This window comes from Candoia aspera, chromosome 2 (assembly GCF_035149785.1).
Source record: "Candoia aspera isolate rCanAsp1 chromosome 2, rCanAsp1.hap2, whole genome shotgun sequence".
Lineage (NCBI taxonomy): Eukaryota > Metazoa > Chordata > Lepidosauria > Squamata > Boidae > Candoia > Candoia aspera.
The window spans coordinates 191,652,095-191,676,797 of NC_086154.1; the positions used below are offsets into that span (position 1 = coordinate 191,652,095).

General features: G+C 38.0%; 1 protein-coding gene across 1 annotated transcript in view; it reads left to right on the forward strand.

The window, feature by feature from the left end:
- The window catches only part of PTPRD (protein tyrosine phosphatase receptor type D), a 510,657-nt gene extending 486,255 nt beyond the window's left edge, over window positions 1-24,402 (forward strand). Inside the window, exons 31-33 of the mRNA XM_063295062.1 lie at window positions 10,926-11,080; window positions 13,599-13,734; window positions 20,095-24,402. Coding sequence (XP_063151132.1) covers window positions 10,926-11,080; window positions 13,599-13,734; window positions 20,095-20,163 — 360 coding nt within the window. The 3' untranslated portion in view covers window positions 20,164-24,402. The remainder of the gene's footprint in view (window positions 1-10,925; window positions 11,081-13,598; window positions 13,735-20,094) is intronic.
- Window positions 24,403-24,703: the final 301 nt, after the last annotated feature.

The window sequence follows — 24,703 nt, forward strand, 5'->3', positions numbered from 1 at the left end:
TTTTATGTGCATAGCAGCCTGGACAGTTTTAAGATTAGATATTTGAGAATGACTACTGAGATAAATTTTAGTCTATTGGCAGGGCTGCCTGAGTGAAAGTTATCCTTCCAATAACTTGCTTCCTAGTCATTTAGGGCTTCCAACAGTTAAAAGCTTACTGCAGCCTGTGAGGAGTTAAATATTTAGAATTCTTGACACCCATCAGCATCTGTATGATTCAGTTGATACCAGCTGTACTTTCAGTTCATCTTTGAAGGCAATCCAATGCAAAGCATATTTCAGAAAAGCACTTTGGGGGAAACTACTGAGCCCATTGTACATCGTGCTTCACATAGTTACAGATGATTTACAAGCAGAGAGAAGTTTCTAAAAGGCTTTGCCAGGTCACAGCCATTATCTGTAGCTCACCAGACAGTGATGGGTCCAAGAACATCCCAAAGCTGTGAATCAGGATGCTGATTCTGTAAGGAAAGTGGGCCCACAGGATTAGTTTTGTGCCATTTTAGTCCATAGGTCTTTCATCTTTTTCAGTATATTTTTTAAGTCCTATCCAGATACATATGAAAGAATCTCACTACTTGTGTTATACACTTAGATGAACGAGATAAGTAGAATTAGACATACTGAAGCACTGAAGCCCAAGTCTCGGATGAGGGGAATAAATTACACCACTGCTTCATTTCAGAAGCCAAAGGCCCTGAGATGCAATAAAAATGATCCAGCACCACCACTGCTGGCTGCAAAAGAAGGACTAGTAGTCCCATAATATTGGGCTTTCTAAGCTCAGGCCGTACATTTAGTGCTGTTCAATGGTCAGTATTCAGCTCTGGGCAGTTCAGCAAGTTCCAGAACCCTAAACTATATTTCAGGAAAGTGAATGATTCTCATTCATAATATTTGATCAGCACAACTTTGTGAAAATATATAGAGATATAGAGATATTTATTTATTTATTATTCAAATTTTATTACTGCCCATTTCCCCCAAAAGAGGGACTCTGGGCAGCTTACAATGAAATAAAGCTACAACCATAAACGTTAAAATCTCATAAAAATCAAACACATTACAAATATAAAATGCAATAAATAAATATAAAATCCAAGAGGCTATAAAATTCCAAGCTGATGGGAGGGGCTCTAGGGTTACCCTAGAGAATGGTTAGGGTAAGAATGGTCACCCACTTTCTCGCCCCAAGTGATTACATATATGTATTATGTGTGCGTGTGTGTGTATGTATGTATGTATGTGTACGTGCGTATGTATGTATGCGTATATATATATATATATATATATATATATATACACGCATATATACATATGCACATACACATGCATACATAGACACACACACATACATACCTACATACATACAATTATATATGTATATAATGTTTCTGTCTGGAAAGAGGTTGGCTGATTAAAAGACCTAGCTACTATTCATCCTTTTCACCAGTCCCCCAGTGGGGCTGATTTTTCAATACTTTTTAGGAATCTTCCTCCAAGACTGCAAAAATGTTAACTGTTCAGCAACGGCCTTTAGGTCGTGGGAGCTGGAAGGTTAATGTGGTGTGATTTAAAAACTGCAGTGCAAATGGCATTCTTAAGGGAAGCTTGACAAGCTTTGCACATTATAATTTGATTCTTGGCATAGCTTATTCCTCAGCTTTCTAATCTGTCTGCAGAGAAGAGCTACACGGCCCTGACCCCAACTGACTAATTTTCATTTTACGTTTCTTATCTGAAAGGCTAAGTCAGAGGTTCACTGCTGATATAAGATTAACTGTATATAAACATTTTTATAGACCCTGCTCTAGCCATTTTCAAGCTGTGATTTGTATGTAATACTTCACACTTGATGGCAGGATAAATCCTTACCCTTCTCTATCTTTGGAAGCCCTGTAGCAATAATGATGATTAGAGAAACTTAGCAGAGTATTCTGCTTACAGGGGACAAAAATGACTTCCCACTTAAAATTCAACTTAGCATCCTCAAATTCTACAGTTTCCTTGCCTCAAAAAAATCTCTTACTGTTATTGTTAAAGTTGATTCAAAGACACTGTAGAAACCCAAAGAAGACAGTTCTCACATGAGAGAATTATCTAGCCACCATTTCAAGCTTAGAGAATAGAGTTTTGGTTGGAAAAAAGGAATGAGAGGCACAATACCTTAGCCAAAATTAAGCCTTTGAAGTCTGTTCATTTCAATGGGAGAGATTTTCATATAGGTTGCTATTGTAGAATAAGGCCCCAATGAGTTTAATCAAGCTCAGAAATATTTTATTAGCGTTAGAACCTGGGATCTGCTCCATTCTCTCACTGAAATAAATGGTAATTAAAAGTGTTTAAATTAGCTTTTTTTTAAAAAAAAAAGGTTGCAGTCCTAATTGCCCTGAAAATAAAAGGAAATCAATCCTTTGGACACACATTACAAGCTTTTGAAAATGGTGATTACATATTTTGTAGTGGCAGCTGCAATGGACAGACATACACTATTAATGTTAAATATTTTACTGTCTTTTGTTACTGAGAATCATTCTGATCACCTGAAAAGTGTTACATGAATATAAAGTATTATTACTATGTTGTCCATTGAGCTAACATTCTGGAGAACCACTACAAAGAGAATTCATTGTTGATAAAACTACTTTGCTGGCATTTAGTATATGTTCATAAAGTTTGTGGAAAGCTTCAATAATTCAGACTTAATCAGAAGTGGAAAAAGTGCAGTTTGGGGTCCACATGTGGCCTTCAGCCTCCCTTTTGTGACAGCCCTCCAGAGTAGGGCCCAAATTTGGTTTTGTTTTTTTTTAGTGGTTAGTTTGAAGGGGTTTAATGGATGAAATGGGTAACTGAAGCCTTGCAGCCAATTAAGACACCCAGTTTACTCCTTCAAACTCCTGAATCTCCTTCCCAAAATGGACAGTGTCCCCATCAATGGACATTGCACACCCCTGACACTGAAGGCAGTTCTTGGCATGACCACACTGTGAAAACTGGCTCAGCAAGGCTAATCCCGATGCCATTACATTTGTGTACCTTTGTGTGTACCTTCTGACTTAAAAAATCAAGTCACGCAGACCTATTTATCACATTCCCCAAATTAGTAGTAAGGATACAGGGCCGCAAGTAGGGTCTGTGTCACCCGGGGCAAACATGGATTCCACACCCACTTTGGCATCCCCCCAGTGCTCATTTTGGCACCCCCCCAGCACGATGCCCGGGGCACATGCCCCGGTTGCCCCCCCTAGTTGCGGCCCTGTAAGGATAACATCAGTACATCATTCTTATGGAGAATGTAGCTGTATAAATTGAGAAGACACTCTCAACAGAACTCAGGATGTGACTATCCAGTTAAAAACAAATTTAATCTGATTTAATATCTGTACTTTGTAGAGTATAACCCTCTATTTTCCTTAGACTTGGCTCCTGTGGGATAATGTAAAGTACTGCATTTGGGGCACTAATTGCACCAGGAGCAATATTTCACTGAAAGGTCCAGACCATATTAAAAGGTATTCTGTAAAGGTATCACCATGTTGGGGTATGCAAATTTAGTTAATTCCAATTGATGAACATGTAGGTGTGCATGTGCCAAGACTGAATTGTAAAAGGAATTTTGAAGATTAATTTGAAGGCTTTCCATATGAAGATTCAGTTTGAAGGGGATGATTTTATTGAATCATCTCCCGATCAAAGTTATGAATAAAAGCTTCTCACATCCTACTACATGTGTCTTTTTGCAGAAAATTGCACCTTCCCAGAAGGGGTCATTGCAAAATGCATATTTCACACATTCTTTACATATGTAGTTTTACTAGATTATAATGGATTTCATTCCAGAACATTAGCCACATTATCCTCAATTTTATGCTAAACAAAGTAACCAAATTCTGTGATAAGGAAAGTGAAATTAAGCATTGTTACACAATTATTCTGCACCTTCAAGTCTGGATGAAGAACATGATAATAGTACCTTTCCCAACCTTTGGAAATTTTCTTCCGTCACATCCTAATTCCCAAAAAGAATTATTCAGTCGGTTTCAAGCCTTTCCTTGCCATCCTAGAGCTAGGAATTGAGGATAGACTTCACTGTTTGTCCAGCATGGGTCATGAGATACACAAAGCCCTGCATAAACTTAAAGGATCAACATAACCTTTCCCAATATATGCAGAAGAAAAACAGTACACCATGGTTGGGATCATTATTTTGATTTGTACATGTGTTACAAATAGCAACAGTATTCTCATGAAATTGAATTGTCAGTTTTTCCTCCAGAAATGATGACTGAAGAATATAATGCCATTGTGAAAATAGCTCCATCTAAGATGGAACTCTGTATTAACCCTGTGATGCAGTCTCTATTTCCTGGGAAAGTTTAGACATGACTTCCCACTTAGGTCTTTACACCTAAGATTCCTTGTAAACTGTCAGGATCAATGAGCTGCGGAGATGCATACAACATTTTAATAGTAACACCACAGGCAGCCAAAATCCAAATAACCTTCTAGTTCATCAGGCTAGATGTTGAATAGAGTGAGGTATATGTGCACATTGTTAATATTGCTATTAATGTAGCAATAATTTGCAGTTATTTTTCTGTTGATGACATGGCCTCATAAATCAAAGAGTCAGGTAGAACTAAACTCTGCCATAGTTGTAGAGGATCTCATCCAAATTAATTAATATAATCTTGGCATTTGCTTGGTGACTACTAAAAGTTAGCATCTCATTAAATTTCAGGACATAAATTTCTCACCATCAGTGAGAACAATGTTGATTTTCTATGCACTTGTGCTAATTTATGGCACCACACAAGTTTCAAAAAACATGTAAGTAATTAAAGATGGATAGATGACTGGCTTCTTGAGGTATGGGAATTTCTCAAAGGATGGTAGGTACTAAGTTATCCACCAAATTCACCTAAATTGTTCACCGGAATCACATGTCTTTAATCTTCAGTGATTAATGCACTGTGTCCTTAACCTTTTGAGCTGATGTGGCACATTCTTAGTGTAGTGGATTTTGCCATTTGTATTATATGCTGGTCCCAAATCCTTTGGTACCATTTGACCAAGCACTTTCAATGAGCTGAAAAGATATCCTAAGCAAACTGCTGCTAGCTGAATAATGGATTTTATAATGTACATAGGACTACTATACTTACAAAACGCTTTCGTAAGGCCAAAGGAAGGTCATGGCTATTTAAAACAATTGTGTGTTTGTATCACAGTAACCCATGCTTTTCATTTTTCATTGGTCTCTACTGATTACAGAGACCATAATGGCTCCCTTTCCATGTACATGTTGTTGCTGAATATCGTACTGCAGAATTTGAATAATAATGACTTGAAGTGCAAGGTATCATTTTTGTGTTGCTTTTCTATTTGAGGCAAGTTATATTCACCTCCGTGTCAAGGCAATCATAACTGAATGCTTTGGTAAGAGAATCTTTTTTTTTCCCTTGCCTCCAGCTTCCAATCTGCTTTATTGGAATTCCCATCATCACTGAGATTCTTCATTGGTTTCATTCTGCAAAAGTGCCATTTTAAGCAATTGGCATCTAGCAATAGTTTTTCCCCTCCTCCTCTCATGCACCATGCCTCAATTATAGCTTACAGGCACAGTGACATAGCATCTGCTGGTTCTCCTGCCATGGCAGGAAAGTAGATGCATTCAGAATGTAGAAGGTATCCAGAAGGCATGAAGGTTAACAGCAATAGTTCAATTTGTGTCATTTCTATTAAATGTCAAGTTTGATAGTCTGACAATATACGAAGACAAGTCAGCACAGCAGTTGAGGCAGGTTGATCAAATCCTTTGATACATAATCTATTCTCTTGCTGCAATGACTATAACCATTACTTTTTTCAAGATAATGCTACAAATTATAAGGGACTTGATGTCTTCATTTTAATATGATCTAGTTCATATTGCTGGGTCACTTAATTGATTTTATGGAGATCAAAAATTATAGCAGCCCTGTGGATGGTTAGAAAGTGAGACATGTGAAGACAGCCCTAATTAGGCAGGTGTCCATGTCACAAAGGCCACTATTATGAACTGTACTCATGATTTACAATACTAACCAAAAGACCAAGCTATAAAGAACCACTCACTTGTGGCAAATTTGAATTGCCTCCAAGAAGCCATATACTAAGGCTTCTGTAAGCAGGAAGAAAGAAGTTGGTGTCCTTTTATATTTTTCTTAGGATATCAAAATGCCTCAAATTATTGCTGTAGGTATATGCAAGCAGATGCGCTAATAACTATGTTAATTTGACAAGGCTAGATTGAATTATATGAGTTCACTTTGTTTCTATTGTGTGCCTGCAAAGAAGATTCTGTTGGCAGATGCTGGGAAAGCCTTTAGCCCAGGAGAGGTCAAAAAAGTCACACACCAAGCATTTCTATAAAAATAATTTATTTACAGAAAGCAAAAACAAAAGCAAAACATTTAAAGTACGTAGCTCCCTTTGGAGCAAGCCTTGCTGAGCTACATTTCCAGCAGAGAGAAAAAGAGGAAGTAAGAACAAGTCCGGGCAGGATTCCTCCCCTCCCCCCAGGCTATTTGCATGAAGCACGTGAGAGGAGACAATCTAATACAACCCCTTCACCTGGCCAAAATGATTAGGCACATATAGCAGTCTTAATCTGTTAGTAGGAAAACCTCAACACTCCCCTTTTTACACTATAGATTAAGTTGCAAACCAATCTTCTCTGACAACTCTTTGTGTCTTGGTACAGGAAGAGGTTTGGTTAAAATATCAGCAATCATGTCTTTTGATTTTCTGTTGATGTGAATAGCAGCAAATCATCAACATAAATGCAGAGATACATACAGCCTTGTTTGTCCTTCATATATACACAGGGATCTGCTTTTCCTTTTTCAAAACCAAAATTCTGCAGTTTTTCATCTACTTTTTGGTTCCAGGATCTAGCAGCTTGTTTTAACCCATAGATTGACTTCTGCCGTTCACAGACTAGATTCTCCCCTTTTTCATAGCCAGGGGGTTGCTGCATGTATAATCTGTGGTCTAAATCACCATAGAGAAATGCAGTTTGAATGTCATAGTGGTTAACTGACATTCCCTTGAGTGCAGCAACTTTTAACAGTAATCTAATTGATTCACCTTTAGTAACTGGTGCAAAAGTCTTGTCAAAGTCTAAATCTTTCCTTTGAGTGAACCCTTTTGCAACCAACCTTGCTTTATATTTTTGGATTTTGCCATCAGCATCCCTTTTCAGTTTGAAAACCCACCTACAACCCAGACAGCGTTCATTGGGAGGTAGATTTACCAGTTTCCATGTTTTATTTTCTTTCAAGGATGCTAATTCCTGTTGCATGGCAGAATGCCAATTTTGTGCAATCTCAGGTGGTAAAGCATTCACTTGTTCTAAAGACTCAGGTTCTGTGAATATGTGAAAAGCCTTTACTGTTTCAGCCTGAAAACGTGATGGAGGAACGCCTTTATTACTCCTCTGAGATCTACGAGGTAATACAGGGCTTAAATTTTGACTCCTATCACTTTCCTGAGAAGCATCTATCTCATCAGACAGATCTTCAGTTTGCTTTTCTGGTTTAATGTCCTCATCAGGCAAAAGATCACCATTAGCAAGTCCTTGCTGTTCTCTTGTGGTGGTCAGTTCAACTGGAGAGCTAGAATTTAATCTCCCCCAGTTTTGTTCAGCAAAAGAAGCGCTTTTGCTAATTATTAATTTCTCTCCCATTATGAACCTGTAGCTCCTCTGGCTTTGTTCATAGCCAACAAAGATGGCTTTCTTTGTTGTGGGGCCTCCTTTCCTTCTCTGCTGTTTTGGAATGTGAACCCATGCAGTGCTACCAAACACTCTAAGATGGCTTACCTTTGGTTTCACACCATAAAACAAATGGAATGGAGTGTCCTGAATCATAGAGTTATACAACCTGTTCTGAACATAACAAGCAGTCGATAAAGCTTCTCCCCAGTACTTAAAACATAATCGTGAATCTTTTAACATGCATTCCATCGCATTTTGCAAGGTTCTGCCCTTTCTTTCAGCAACACCATTTTGCTGAGGGGTGTACGGGTTAGAAAGAATTTGTTCTATCCCTTTTTCCACTAGGAACCTTCTGAATTTGTGAGAAAGGTATTCTCCTCCTCTATCACATTGGAGTGCAGATACAGGCCTAGGGAATTTTCCATTTGCCCATGTCACAAAACTTTTAAATTTCTCAAATGCCTCATCTTTATGTTTTAAGATGTAGATAAATGTGTATCTTGAGAAATCATCAATGATGGTCATTGCATACCTTGCTTGTCCAAGACTTGGAGCAAAAGGACCAATAATGTCCGAGTGTACAATTTCCAAAGGTCTAGTTGTAACTCTGTCACTGTGCTTACTCACAGGAGCTTTCAGTGTTTTGCATTCTTTGCAAACTACACAGTCTAAGTATTTATCACAGGGTTTTATCTTTAGGTCAGCACACAGCTGTGGCATTTGTGCTATATACTTGAAATTAGCATGACCAAATCTCCTGTGCATCAGGTGTACACATTGGTCATGATATGGTGTGTTGCCAACTGCAGCCTTGCAGCTTGGCTTCCTTGCATTTTGCACAATGTACAAGGAGTCTTTTAATATACCAGTAGCACACACTTTCCCATTTTTTCGTATCTCACAACCATTTTTCTTAAATGTTATGATATACCCTGTTGCAGCCAATTGTGCCACAGATAAAAGGTTTGATTGTAAATTTGGCACATACAACACACCTTTTACAGTTTCTCCTAAGCAGGATAAATACAAGTCACCTTGTCCCATAATTTTGGTCACAGACCCATCAGCCAAAGATACACTTTGTCTTTCAGTTTTAGACAGTGACACAAAAGAGCTTTTACAATTACATAAATGACAACTGGCCCCAGAATCTAACACCCATACATCAGAATTACCCTTCTCAGCAACCTGTGCAATCTGGGTTGTCTGAAGAGCCTTCTTCTGTGTTGCCCTTGTGTTCTTCTGCTCTGTCTTTCTACTCTTGGGTCTCATGGCACAGTCTCTTTGCAAATGTCCAGCTGAACCACAAGTGAAGCATCGCTGGCTGGCTAGTGCTGTGGCCTCAGGTTCCTTTCCCTTCTTTTCCCTCATTTTCTGGTCTTGCAGCTTTCCAGAAGAGATGGGGGGGGATCTTTCCTCTCTCTTCTCCCATTCAGCGAGTAAGCGCTGTGTGACATACGATGGGGTGAGGTCTGTTTCAGGCATAGCCTCCAGGGTACAAATCAGCGTGTCCCACGTTTCATTTAGTGAGGACAGGAGGATATAGGATTTTGTGAGAGGTGTAAATTCCATTCCTCTCTCCTGCAACTCAACAAACAGCTGCTGAATAAAATGCAGGTGCTCAGGAAGGCTATCTCCTTCTGCAAGGTAGGCTCTGTACAGCTTTTTCTTCAGAGTAACTTTACTCCCTGCTGTTGCCTTTACATATAAGTCTCTCAAAGCGTCACAAAGTTGCTTTGCAGACTGAATGCCTTGCACGTGGACTAGCTGATTGTCCTCAACTCCCAAGATAATGGTGGCTCTAGCCCGCTCATCCTGTCTCAGCCATTCAGCACTGGGATTTTGGGGGGTTTGCTCACCAATTTGCAGCCAAAGATCCTCTCTGCGAAGATACATTTCCATCTTCAGGGCCCAATTCAAATAGTTGGTCTCTGATAGGCGCTCCAGAGGCATCGCTGAGGGCTGGGAGGCAGCCATGGCTTCTTCCTTCTTTTGCAAGTCACCTCAGCTAGCTTCTAAGTCCTGCAGACCGGCAGTTGCTGGAAAATCTCCAGGTGGCTCCAAAGAAAATCTTCACAGGTCTTTGCTACCTGCCTTTAAATTGTGCATGAGGTGTGGAGTTGATCTCTCTTTTCTCTCTGGGTTTTCTCTCTGGGTTTTACTGGGCACATAACCTTTTGGCAGATGCTGGGAAAGCCTTTGGCCCAGGAGAGGTCAAAAAAGTCACACACCAAGCATTTCTATAAAAATAATTTATTTACAGAAAGCAAAAACAAAAGCAAAACATTTAAAGTACGTAGCTCCCTTTGGAGCAAGCCTTGCTGAGCTACATTTCCAGCAGAGAGAAAAAGAGGAAGTAAGAACAAGTCCGGGCAGGATTCCTCCCCTCCCCCCAGGCTATTTGCATGAAGCACGTGAGAGGAGACAATCTAATACAACCCCTTCACCTGGCCAAAATGATTAGGCACATATAGCAGTCTTAATCTGTTAGTAGGAAAACCTCAACAGATTCTTCATATCTTGGTTTACTATGTAGGTCCAGAACTGGAATTATTTCAGCAGTTGCTTGAATAAGAATATGGGAGTGTATTTTAGGCTGGCTTCACTATCATTTTCATACTGCTTTCATAGAGAGATAGATGCTATGCGGATGCACCATAGCAGAAAAGAATTAGCACAAATACATTCTAGTAATAAAATAACATTTTCCACAGCAGAAGCAAACATACAAATGGCTTGGCTAGGCCAACAGAGGAACACATTTAAAAGGGCACCAAGGAGGACTCAGTAGTGACCAATAGACAAAGAAGGTTTTGATTTTGTTAGTATTGCTACAAAATCAAAGATTCCTTCAGACGAATTTCCTTGTCCTTAGACTTTGTTTTCCAGGATTTAAATGTCAGAAATATCATCTCAAATGCAGGGAATAATTTGAGCATCACTGTGGTTAATGAAATTGCACTCTTGTGTCATTGTGGTTCTGTTAATGGCAAAAAAAGGAGCAAAAGACAAACTTCATCATGACTGCAATTAGATTGCAGGAAAGGTATCTTTGTTTCATTGCAGGTCTCTTTTTTTGTCAATTTCTTGTCCCAAAATCTAAGAATTTTAAACATCTTGTCTTCTGCTGTACTTTCCCATCTGACATGTCTGCCTTTCATTCAAGGATGGCCAGTCCCGAACAGTGCGGCAATTCCAGTTCACTGACTGGCCTGAACAAGGAGTGCCAAAATCGGGAGAAGGGTTTATAGACTTCATCGGCCAAGTTCATAAAACAAAAGAGCAGTTTGGACAAGATGGGCCAATTTCGGTTCATTGTAGGTAAGAGAAAAACACGGATGCTAAACATTATTTGTCTGATTAAAATGACAACAGGTTTAATGATGGTAATAAAATGCAAAAGTAGAAATACGGGCACGGGGAAGCAAATGCGAGATGGTTCAAATGTCATGTCAGCAATGAACTGACAGTGTGACCTTACTGAAGCCGTTATCTGACAGTTTCAGTTCCCCATCTACAGAAGTATGACAATAAACAGCACATTTGACCCATGCAGAAAGATCTAGCACTCCCAGGAGAAAATGGATTTTCTTCTGTTGGAGATATTTAACCAGAACCTGGAAGCCATCTGTCAGAAATGCTGCTGCTAATATTCCCACAAATCCTGTGTGGAGCAAAGGGTTGTAGTAGGTGACAAGTGTCTCCTGGTTTTATTTCTTCTAGTAAACTTAGAGAAATAGTCATCCATTGTTTGGTTGAATGTAAACGGGATAAGACAGAGGGAATGTTTTTTAAAATAAAATCTGTAGAGGATAGTTAAGAAAATCTTTTGGTTTTGTACTGCTCAGTGACTGTAATAAAGATGATCATAATCATAATATTTTGTGTTTATTTAATCAATTTGCTTTATGGATTGCAAAAAATAATGTTTTAATTTGATAACCATGTGTTCAGTAAAAGTGTGTGCAGCCTAATGCAAACAACTGCAAGATGTATACAATGAAAGCCTCATTTTCCAGTTCTGCAAGATCAGCAACTGGGCTCTTCCCTATTGACTATAAAACCCTGATATTCAGTCTTTATGAAAAGCTATGCAGGAACAAAAGTAGAAGATAAAATATTATCAGCTGTATAAAATCCAATAAAACCTGGACAGAAACAGCCACAGAGATGATCAGGAACTGCAGAATAAAGATAAACTCTCTCTGGGTATTGACAAAGTATGTAATTCTGCACTCATGGGTGGAATACCTGCCCCCATGATTTGTTCAGGCTTGTTGAGTCAGGTGAGAACATACCTATGCCTTCTGCACACGGAGGGAAAAACTTACAATCTAAAGAATTTATGAGAGAAATATAGAGCAAGCTAGCATGGATTAGATGTGAGTGGGACGCAGAAATTTCATTTTTGCATCCTTCCAAAAAGAACAGCATTCTTATGAATCAGATACTAAGATTAAAGGATTAGCTCTGTAAAATCATATTTTGAGGGAGTAAAAGATAAGCACAGATCCTACTTGGTTAACTCTTGAAAAGATAAATTAATAGTCAGCATATATTCCCGTGGCAAGATATATTATTAGTATCCCAAATTATGAAGTGCACCATGGAGTCCCAGCATTTTGTCTCATGTATGTGAACATGTCACTGTCTCCAACATGCATGTACATACTGTTCCTGCCTAGGATGGGGAACACAGTTGTTCAATTTCCACTCACATTTCTTCATAAAGTATGTGTGGGTGTCTGTGTGTATGTGCACAGGGAAAGTCGGAAAGAGAAAAGGGACAACAAGCAGCAAGCTGGATGGACTCAATTACAGCATCAGTTGGTACCCTATTGGAAGGACCAGGTTGGGGATAGACCATCCTGCAGAAAATCACTAAGAATAAACACATACTGATAATTCATGGCATATAATTATCAAAGACAGATGATGATGACGACAGATGATAGAAATGGTAAATGAGAGAGAGATAGTGATAGAGATAGATACTAGGAAAATCATTAGCTGAAAAACTACTTATCATAGGAACAGTTTGCTTTCCTAGCTTATTTGTATAGTTCAAAAAACCAAATCTACAATAAAACCATGTATATAATTTATTCCAATCCCTCTTAATAAATTCCTTGTAAGAAAAAGAGTAAAAAGGAGTCTTAACATTTGTTCCTCATTTTATTTTAACTATTGACATGGACTGATTTGAGACAAACATGGCAAAATCCTGCTTTCACTTTCTCTCAATTTAAAATAAACAGTGATAATCTAAAATCATTCTTTTAATCCTAACATTCCATGATGTTATCCCATCGGATTGTAATATGTCTTTTCAGTTAGTGATATTTTTGCTTTATTAGCCATTTTGTCATACAGTTAGGCCAGGAGCCTGATATGATAATTTGGAAGAGCTGCCCAACATCCAATAATGTTAATCTTTTAATAGATACTAGAAAAAGTGCTTTCTCAAAATAATTCCAATGTACAGATCTGTGTGTCATCTTTTAACTAAAAGTAGTTCTTCTGCTATCAGCTGTATTTGTAAGTTACAGCTTTTTAAAAAAACAATCTTCAATAATCTCTGTTGATAAAGGTCTCCTAGATTTTCACTATCTACTCCTAATAAAAAACCAAGATCCTTCAAATCATATTCAGCATTTCAGTTGCAATTACCAGCTGGGTTAGCAGAAAATAGTCACTTTGCAAGAATGTGATTTACATGTTCAATTATATATGGAACTTAAAAGGTATGTACACATATGGTATATTGCATTCACAGCTTAGCCATCAACTAAATGATGCTTGCTTGCCTTTTTTGTTTGTTTCTTTCTTAATGCAACAGTGCGGGTGTTGGAAGGACTGGAGTGTTCATAACCCTAAGCATAGTGTTGGAAAGAATGAGATATGAAGGTGTTGTAGATATTTTCCAGACTGTCAAAATGTTAAGGACGCAGCGGCCAGCCATGGTACAAACAGAGGTGAGAAAAACAGCTTTATACATACACACACATGCATACATACTTACTTACATACATGAGTATAGTAATGATCAAAATTATGTTTTACTTTGCTGTTTTTTATTCATATTTTGTAATGTATGCCAGCACAGAAGCCCAGAAATGGGAGTATTTTCATTCTTTCATTGAAGCAATGAAGTCTTCCCGTGAACAGTGACATATAAGGCAGGATGAGGAGAAAGAGAGATAGCACATCTTTATTTAGTTCCTGATTGGGGACTAAAGGGGTAGCAACTGGGGGTTTCACTATTGCTCAATTGTCCACCACAGTTTTCCAGGGGATAAAGTTGTTCAGAGTATATGATTGTATATACCTGCATAACCTTGTGCAATTTTTCTGTGTATGCCCTTTTTTTCTAAGAATTATATTTTGTGGCATTCATACATAGTGGCAAACATCCTAAGAATTTAACAACATAATGTGGGAGTTATAAGAGTTATATTTAAGTTTCATATAAAAGGCATGATGAAGTCTAATAAAACTTTGAGTGCAAAGGGTTTAAAAAAAAATAGAAGGAAACAAGTAAGCAAATAACAGTCTGAGTAATGTGAGTGCCCTTCTGTGACTTGACAGAAAACAGGTCACCAAGGTTAAGATGATTCACCCCCCACCCCAACGTCTACATTTTCTTGTAGATGTGGTGACAGAACAGCAGTGGGTCTTAGGTATTAAGTATTCTGAGATATGCAGACCATGCCACAGAAATCTGGTTTATCCGTTGCATCTGTTTATTATTATTTTTCTCAGTTGAAAGTCAGGTTTTCTCACCTCTATAATGGCCTTTGAGCATCATCAACATAGGAGGGGAGCTTATCTGCTCAGCTTACAGCTCACCGTAGACTTTGCTTTCCAGGCAATGTACAAAAGATCTGATAGTCTTCATAATAGAGTCATTTATTACTATAATACCTATAAGTACACTAATGTCATACTGCCCCAATCCTAATGGTTATACCACCAGAGGAAGACAATCTGCCCAAACTTCTAGGAAGAAAGTAAAACCACAAGATACATTTGTATATAAAGGGCTCAATACTTCTAATGAAAGACTGAGATTTGCCTCTGAGATTTGTAATGCTTTGCATTTGTTTTTTTTTATATATAAGAGATGGTTTGATACTGTATAGTTTGCTTCATTTGTCTTTTGGGAGTAACAGAGATTCAATGACTATTAATGTGAATTCAATGTCATGTTCGCTGCATTGCTGGTTGTGCATGTGTGTCTTTTAGGTATAATATATGAGTTGACCTTGACAAACCAGATATCATAATTTTCCCAATATGGAGAATCCCAAAGTAGAAGAGGAAAACCCACATAAGTTATTCTGATAGAATACGACATTTCTGCCTGTTTCCTATGAGTCCATACTGAGAGACACACCATTGTTTCTTTATGTATTGCAAGCTGTTTAGCCCTATCGGATGTATCCAGCAAGTCTCCAACTTCTAAACCTCCCAACTTGAGCCCAGATATTTGCAGAGGCTTGGGTTCACTTGAAATCAAGTAAAACCCCATGGGTAATTGAAATCCCTGCACTGCCAGAATTCCTGATTGCATGGGAGATTCTGTTCTTCCTCAAGCAGACCCAAATAGCAAGGGCATGCACCTGTCTATTTCTTATTTGAAGAGGCCATCCAAGTAAAACCATAAATGTTCTGGGATTGAAAACAAGATCCCTCTTCCCAATCCTTCCCTCTGGACTCATAACAAAATTCCTTTCTCTTCACTCCCTCATTGTTTTGACAGTAACAATCCAAGGATCATCCCCCTTACCTTGCTCTAGATTCAGCAGAATCTGTTGCTGTGGAGAAGGGGGCATCTAAGGGAGGAAGAAGAAAAAGAGGAGATAGATGTAACGATCAATAAAAGAAATGAAGTACCACACTTCTAAGGGACAGGAATAATTTTTTCCCTCTTTATTATATTGTTACATACCTTAATACATTATATTGTTTTGGTACAATGATATTCATACAGTATTAATTAAAGTTATTGAGATTCTATTGGTTAGATAACTTAAGAGAAATGAAGTACCACACTTCTCAGGGACAGGAATAATTTTTTCCCTCTTTATTATATTGTTACATACCTTAATACATTATATTGTTTCGGTACAATGATATTCATACAGTATTAATTAAAGTTATTGAGATTCTATTGGTTAGATAACTTAAGAGTATTAAATATAAAGAAAAAAGAAAGATTCTGTCAGTGTTAATTACAGTTTAGGTTATCACTATTAGAAGTGTAAAATTATTAGACTTCTTCATACAAGATTGAATATAATATTAAGAAAAAAAACTACTACAGATTACATCAAAGTAATTTTTGTACAATAAAGATTTCAGTCTTTTGCTAGTTAGTACTGTGGTCTCCATTATATAATTGCTTTATGTAATATGTGTGTGTGTGTATAGGGGGGGGATGATAGATGATAGATTAGATAGATAGATGGTAGATATAAAGAGACAATGTTAATAAAAGGAAAAAAGAATAAGAAAAACAAAACAAATTTAGTAAGAGGAAAAAAATATTGGCTTTCTAACTTCCACTTTTTTATACTCTGCTCATTTACCATACTGTGGACAATTAAACCCCCTTAAAAGCCAGACTACAAGTGATTATATTTGTCATGCTGCATGATGTGTTGTATGTATGGCACCCATTCCTGCTTAAATTTTATTAAACTTCTATTATGTATAAATACTATTAGTTTTGCCATTGCTGTATATTCAGGGACAGGAAGAATTATATGGAGCTGCAAAAGGACGTTTAGAATAATACTGGCTTTAGAAATGTTGGAGGTAGAAGCCTCTGTGTGCACAGGAGCGTGCCTGAAAGTGGGAATCTGACCAAACTAACCTGCTGGGAAGCAGCTTTTATAACTATAACAAAAAGGAGATTTTTTAAATAATGAAATACATTATAGAGATAGGCAAAGCCTAGCACATAGCTACATCCTGCCAGAAAGAGAACCAGAGAGCATGTGCTCTATAGATTTGTGCCTGGGAAACCAAGACAGAAGGAAGTGACCTGAAATTAGCAAACGCTTAGATAAAGAGCAGGCAGAGTGACAAAGATCCAGAATAAACCCTTAACTCTATTTACTCCACTTGTAGTCGGTAGATGTTACGTTACTGTAGAGTCAGTGGCACTGAATTCATGTTTTCCAAAAGGAATTCTACTACATTCCTTTTCTGTCAATTTGAGGAAAGAGAATTTGCTTTAAAAATTATGTGGAGTTCTTGGTGCTTTCTGAGCTTGGTTGCTTGCTTGACTTCCATTAACCAACTAGGCAATGTCATCAGTGCGAGATGTTACCTAGTTGGGAAATGAAATGTCTTCAAGCAAGCAACCAAGCTCAGAGAGCACCAAGAACTGCACAGGTCAGCCCTGAACTATGTATATTCTCGTCTATTTAAAAATTATTTCAGACAAAAATTATTTTGAGACATTTCCTGGATAAGGTCTGAAGTTCATGAACATATTCAATTATCAGGCAGTCAAGGCATTTGTGTGACAATCCTCTCTCTCCACTGCAGCTTCTCTTCCCCATTTCTCTTGATTCCAAGGGAAGACACGAAGGAACTCCTTCCAAATGGCATTTTCAGTCATGCTACTATTGTTACTTCTTCCAGGCAGTCTATCCATGAGAAATTGCTTGGGAACTTTTCCTTCATCTGCGGGGAAAAAAAAAAGGGAAAAAGTCCACTCAATTTTTTTGTTCATAAGCTTGGTGGAATTCCATATGGCAATTAAAACAAATTTCCTTAAAATGAAATGAAACCATGGAAAAATATTTTTTTTCATTGCGTCTTCTAACTCTGTGATAGAAATAAAATCCGTTTATTTTCCATTACCAATATTACAGAAATGTACATCTAAGGAAAATGAAAACAACTTTGTGATTCATTAGTTTTTAGAAAAAAAAACTTATATATTGCTGTGCACATGGGTTTGTGTGCACACTCACTCTTTTGGAATTTATTGAGTGACATTCTTCCATATAACCCATTTATTATTGAATAATACACTCCTGAGAGTGCCTCATTATCAATAGGAAGCTCCAATTTCATGTTATATGGAATAAATTCCTAAGGACCATAAATCCCTATGAACAAGTGTGCCTGTTCTTTTTCCATGGCAGCATATATAGTATAAGAATGGCAAATGGAGTGGTGAAGTCTTGTGGGAAAGATATATTATATAGAGTATTTCTACAACTTTCTACAATTCACCATTGATATATGGATGGAAACCTCCTGTCTTCATTTTTTTCCTAGCATCTCTACATCATAATATTCCTCCTGCAGGGAACATTAAGACTTTTCTCCCACTCTCCTCCTTAAGAGAATGTTTGTCAGGTTTTTTAGTATCATTTTGATTTCTTATTCTGTTAATTAGTTTAATTCAAAGTTCACACATTATTATAGTCATCCTTCTCCCCTCACTCCCTTGGAAGGAGAGTCTTGACATGTGGATATATTTAATAGGTTAAACAATTGTTTGATAGGTTACCTGTCTTCAAATAGGTGAAAGGCTGTCATGTAAAAGATGGAGTAAGACTTACTTTGGAGAAAAAGATAATAGCTGTAAGAGCTGCCTGAGTAGACAGTCTGTTGTCCTTCCCTTGTTGTTTATTCGTTTAGTCACTTCCGACTCTTCGTGACTTCATGGACCAGCCCACGCCAGAGCTTCCTGTCGGTCATCAACACCCCCAGCTCCCCCAGGGACGAGTCCATCACCTCTAGAATATCATCTATCCATCATGCCCTTGGTCGGCCCCTCTTCCTTTTGCCTTCCACTCTCCCTAGCGTCAGCATCTTCTCCAGGGTGTCCTGTCTTCTCATATGTGGCCAAAGTATTTCAGTTTTGCCTTGAATATCATTCCCTCAAGTGAGCAGTCTGGCTTAATTTCCTGGAGGATGGACTGGTTTGATCTTCTTGCAGTCCAAGGCACTCTCAGAATTTTCCTCCAACACCACAGTTCAAAAGCATCTATCTTCCTTCTCTCAGCCTTCCTTATGGTCCAGCTCTCACAGCCATATGTTTCTACAGGGAACACCATTGCTTTAACTATGCGGACCTTTGTTGTCAGTGTGATGTCCTTCCCTGCTAGCATATAAATAGATCTGGAGACTGTAGTTGCATCTTACTTTGTATGCAGGCCTAAAATCAGCATCCAGCATTATGCGACAAATGGAGGATTACAGATTCCATAGGATCTGTCAGGGCTAAAGCCAAGATACTAATTTTAAATAATCTTTTAAAAATACTTTAAAGTATCTGACCCAAGTATCTGCTTTGCATTTTCTGCCTTCCTTCTCCTCCTTCCTCCCCAAAATACAGGTGGGCCTAGCTCCAACATACTGCAGCAACGCTGTGTCAGAGCAAGGAAAGGAGTTTTTCCGAATCCACCATCTAGCATATCTTCTTTCAGTGATTTGTCCCTGAGATCTTAGCCTAGCAAGATACTCTTTTTCAGGAGCACAAGGATGAAGCAAGAGGCACAGGGCAGAATGGTTCTGAAGTAGTCTTCCTGCTGCAGCTTCTTGTGTTTTCTGCAATTAAGATTACAGCAGAAAGTGCTGGAGGGCTGACTTGAGGCACGAGGTGGACATCCTACCTGTGCCCTCCTCAGCCCTGGTACCCAACTTCCTTGTAGAGCTGAACTGAAAGGGCTTTTGATTAGATAGCCATTGTCCCTTCCTGCCCTGTAATTCTAAAATTCAGGCATAGTTCTTTAGAGGCTACTACAAGTTTGGTTCTTGTTTTCTATTTGTTTTCGATTTGCTGTTTGAACAATTACATGTAAATTGTATGGAAAAAAAAGGTAAAAATCTTGAGCTTCCTTGGAATAATATCTTGCTAATCATGTCTTACGCATTTAAGAAACAACCAGTTATCAGATCGTTGCTCATTATTCTCATAAATAGGTTAAGAATAGCATATTTGGGGAGCATTTCAAGCAATCATTTAATCTGTAATATACAGTAAGAGTGTTAAGCATACGCATTTCATATACATGTAAACTGTTATGGAGGTACAAATTCTGTGCTGAGGATTTAGCATATTTGTTTACACAGGAACAGCCACTCTGATTCACTTCTAAACCAAAATTATCCTGATCCCATATAAATCTGAAAAGGTAAGGGAACACAGAGCTAGTGAAAACACAGGACGTGACCCCTTTGCCCCTCTCCTGTTCTCTTAATCAGGATTAGAAAATTGTCAGGATATCTCTGTACTGAGCAAATTTATTTATTTTAACCCAATTTTTTTCTTCTCTCTCCCCTGCTCTCTCCCTCCCTCTCCCAAGGATCAGTATCAGTTCTGCTATCGAGCTGCACTAGAATATCTGGGCAGCTTTGACCACTATGCAACGTAAAAACAAATGGAAAAACGCTGACCCATCCTGGATTGTTAACTGCAGGCCCTTTAAGATCCAGAGAGCCTCTTCTGAGCCATACAGTGTGCTTGAGAAGTACTTAACTTTTAATTAAAGACCAATTAGTGGGAAATATTAACAGGAAAAAAAAAACTGCCGGGTGAACCAACAATTTGCTCATTGGTAAACTTAACCAGAAACATAATTAAATAAACTTGACTGGGTTGAGGCACCTGAAGGATTTCAGTTTACAGATATCTCAAGGATTCAGTTTTGATTGAAACGAAAAGGAAGAGACATTCCTGCCAAGTACGATCATCTCGTTCAGGACTGCATGAAAGTGAACAATGCCAATCTTAGGAGTTCTGCAATTCAGCGCAAGGTGTTCGTCAGGAGGCCCGTCCCCGGCTCTCCAGAACAAAACCACCTCTTTGTTTCAGCATCTCCCCTTCTCACCATGATGCTCATCAATAACATTTGGGGATGGGAGGGAAAAGGGCAAATGTTTAAAAAGAAAGTCCTTGATTTAGTTTTCTAGTATTGTAAAGATACTGCTGACCTGTGCTTCATTTTTAACTGTGTAAACTTTTTCCTTTTTTTTTAAACGAAGGTTTATCATTCAATGAAGTGAAACAATTTTTTTGTTCGTTTGTTTCTGAATTGTAGTTTTTTTTACGCTGTAGAACTGTTACCTGTAATATCTCGCTGTAGAAATGTTAAATAATTTTGAAAATTTGCACATTTTTGTGCAACCCTATATTTATCTCCAGGACCACATTCTCATTTAGATATTGCTTTTACATTTGATTTTTTTTCAATGAAATATAAATCAGTTAATCTACATATGGAAGATTTTGTTTTTATTTCTTTTGGAATCAACAGGGAAGCGCAAAGTATAAAGCTGCTACTAACAGTCACACCTTTCTCTTTCTATTATAAATATATGTATATCTCATTCTCTCTCTATCCATCTACAATAATAAAACGTAGATAGATAGAAAGAAATGCACAAAAATATAAATATATAAATATAAATATACATGTATCAGTTCTTCCATGACTTGGATTTATTGAAGTAGTATGGGGAAAATCCAAATTGGTACATTCAGACAATACAATACTTCTATACATCTCTGCATTTCAAGGTTTGCTTTTGAGGGTTTTGTGTTTATTTTATCTTTTGCTTTTGCTTTCTTTTCAATTTCCTAGGGGAAATGAGGAATGCACATCAGTGATACTTGAAAGTCAGTCTTACCCAAAAATAATGGGTAGAAATCATGTGCACACACGTCACTCACCACCCATGCACATTAAAGCCACAGTTTCATCCACTGTTACTAGAAGAGAAGTCCCTTTAACTCAGTGGGGCTTACTTCTAAATCAACCTGCTTAGGGATTGCATCGCATATCACATAGCTCACATTGAGATTTCATATTTGGATCATTTTAGTGCAATAGCTACCACACTAAATATAGGAAGTATGCATACGAAGAAGGTCAGGACATATCCCTAACCTAAGGAAAATGCTGTAATAGTTGTCAAGGGTTTTAAAATGTATCCACTAATAGAATTGTCTGCAATATAGAATAAGACATTTGGAATGATGACATATAATGGGGCAAAGCCAAACATGTTGCTCTGTTAGGTCAGAATATTTTATGGCATACAACACCAGTTAGAAATGCTGTTTTCAATTTTAATTTTTGCATTTAGAGTGCCTTATATTTGATGCCTATTTTGATAGCATTGCTTCATTTTTGTCTCTGTTCGCTTCAACAGGATTTCTGTGATTTCCCACCCACCCCTTTCAATTAAAACATTCTCTTTCCAGCATATGTACAATGAACTTTTTTTGACAATATTCATTCCTGGTATTTACCCAAGTGTTCGCTATCGGTAATTTTTTATTCAACGCAGAGGGTAGACAGGCACCCTGTAGCCACAGGCAAACTATTTCAAAAGTGTTTGTTTCCCAAACTGGCATCCATAACCATAGTAATGTTTTGTTTTGTTTTATAAAAGATAGCACTGCTATTCTGAAAATATGATAGAACACGCCTAATACTTTAGGAATGACAATTTGAATGGATTTGGATCCCTACTCATGTATGTGAATTTCATTGGAGGCCAAGGCATGTTCACTTTACTCAGGCTATGAAGCCTCCTGAGATCAGCTAAATTGGACAAGGGGCTTATGGTGGTATGACCTAATGACAGCTGAAGACTTTGATTGGGCCAGTTGAACAGAAGCCATTGCTGCTTATATTGGGCTAGGTCAAACCTGGCACCATGTTAGATCACAAATATCAAAGAAATGTTTTTAGATGTGTTTCCATAAAGAAAAACAACCGAGAATATACTTACATTAGCATTTATTTTTCCATGTTTTCCATCACTACCAGAAATAAATATATTAAAAGACCAAACACTAGAAAGCATTCTATTTGAGCACTTTTATATATATATATTTTAAAAAAAGCCAATTAAAAAGCGCAAAAAAACAAATCCACATACATATGTATAATAATTTTTAAATAAGCATTATAGAAGGCTACCTCAGAGTGAGATTCTTTAATTCTACATCAGAATCCAACATGAATGTGTGCACTGCATGTTTCCTTTTTATTTGTTTCTCTCAAAAATGAAAAGGGCCAGATTACACACTGAACTCACACTTTGAACCAAAAGTATGGTTTGACAGACCGATGCAGTTTCAAATGACGCTAGAAAGGCATGGCTGCACAAACGCTCTTGGTGAATTGGCTTAAATTCAAGCACCAACCTGCATGTGCCAAAGCAATAGAATTCTTCCCCAGAGAGCAGTGCCATGTGGCATGGATCAGTTGGGTCTTGCAACAACTGGGACCCAGAGTAATTAGTAATCATGGGCGTGGCTGCTAGCAAGCAATGGCACAAGGATTGGGGGCTTAGGAAGTGACTAAAGTGTGAGTGAGCATGAGCAAGGCCTACTAGTCTGGGAAAGGGCACAATTGGTGCACAAGACAGAACTGTGCAAAGCCCCTCCCCCAGCCAGAGCTGCCACCTGCTCCTCGAATAGGGGCCGTGAGTCTAGGAGGACCCCTGGTTGCACACCAGCTCTAGCTGTGGACACCTTTTGTAGCCATGCCTTAGGGAGGCTCACTGCAGATCAGGCCAGCCTTTCTTCAACGATTGTTTGATTTATCAAAGAAGAGTAGAAGCTAAATCAGTAGGAGGGGCGAGCGCATCATGGAAAAGCAGCAAAGTCATCTTCCTCTCAAAGCTACTATTCAGGAGTTGTTTCTAAAGAGATTTCTATCCAAATCATTGATGTGCATTCCATTTGGGTTCCTTTTGCGGTGCAGTGATTTTTCTTCTCTCATTTCCTTTTTCTTTCTTAAATGAGTAGGTCTTGTAAATGGTCATTCACCATAGTCGGAATTTTGTTTCCTCAGCATAATCAGTACGGTGCTATTATTTACCTATGTATGTGTAGTTATGTATAATTTTGTAATTAGTTAACAATGGAGAAATACACAAACTATATAAGAATTATTTGTACAGAACTTTTATTTTAGCTCTTTTTTAAAAAAAAATGGTTTGCATGGTTAGCCGTTGGTGAGGATGGATGGGCAAGGGAGGGCTTGTCTAGGGTGATCTGCACTTTCTATACCTTTGTACTATGCACTGCCCTATTGATTCTACACCCAATAGTATTATTACTTGAACCCATCTGTAAGAAAACTGATTATGAAATTCCACTTGTGTGTATGTAAATAACACAAAAACAAGGTAAAAAAGGGGGAAAGTTTGCAGGTGCAACAACAAAATGCAGATTTCCCCCCTTTTTTATTTTCTCCCCTTTTCTGATTTTAATCTTTTAATTTTTAAGAGCCCTGATACTCCAAAGGACTATCAGAAGGCTGAAGGTCCGTCATCCATCTTGTTACGTGGCATTGCCATTCAGGCTTGGAGTGTCTTTACAAAAATAATACAAGTTGTGTTCTCTGCTCTCGTTTTGGATGCCTAGACTGAAAAATTACAACAAAAACCTTGTAAAATGGCTTGTTTAAAAAAAAAAATACAATTACCTCTAATCAGTAGTACGCGTAAATGTTTTACAGAATGAAAGGCGTGCTTTTTATTTTCTTACTTCGTTACGTTAGTGGCGAAAGAAAGTCTGTATGAAAATCAGTTCTTTGCTGACACAAGTTCCATTTGTTACAAATGAATTCTAATAAAAATGTCAGTGTTACGCAGCCCCAGTTGTCTTTTCTCAAACTTCAGCTTGTTGGAGTCACTTGTTTTGATTTCACTGGATACCACTGATCGCATGACCAGGCTCGTAAGTTTATTGAAATTGCTGAAAATGATATGTTGGTGATTAATATTTATGTTTTTGTATTTCTGACCAATGGCCAAAATAAATACTCCTTTTAAAAAATGATCAGGTACAGCCTGAGTTTAGTAGCAAGGCAACTGCCATCTTGAAGCAATTTTCTGGGCTGTGGAAGATGATGCCTTTATAACATTGTCTGCCATGGATGGCCCCAAATTTGT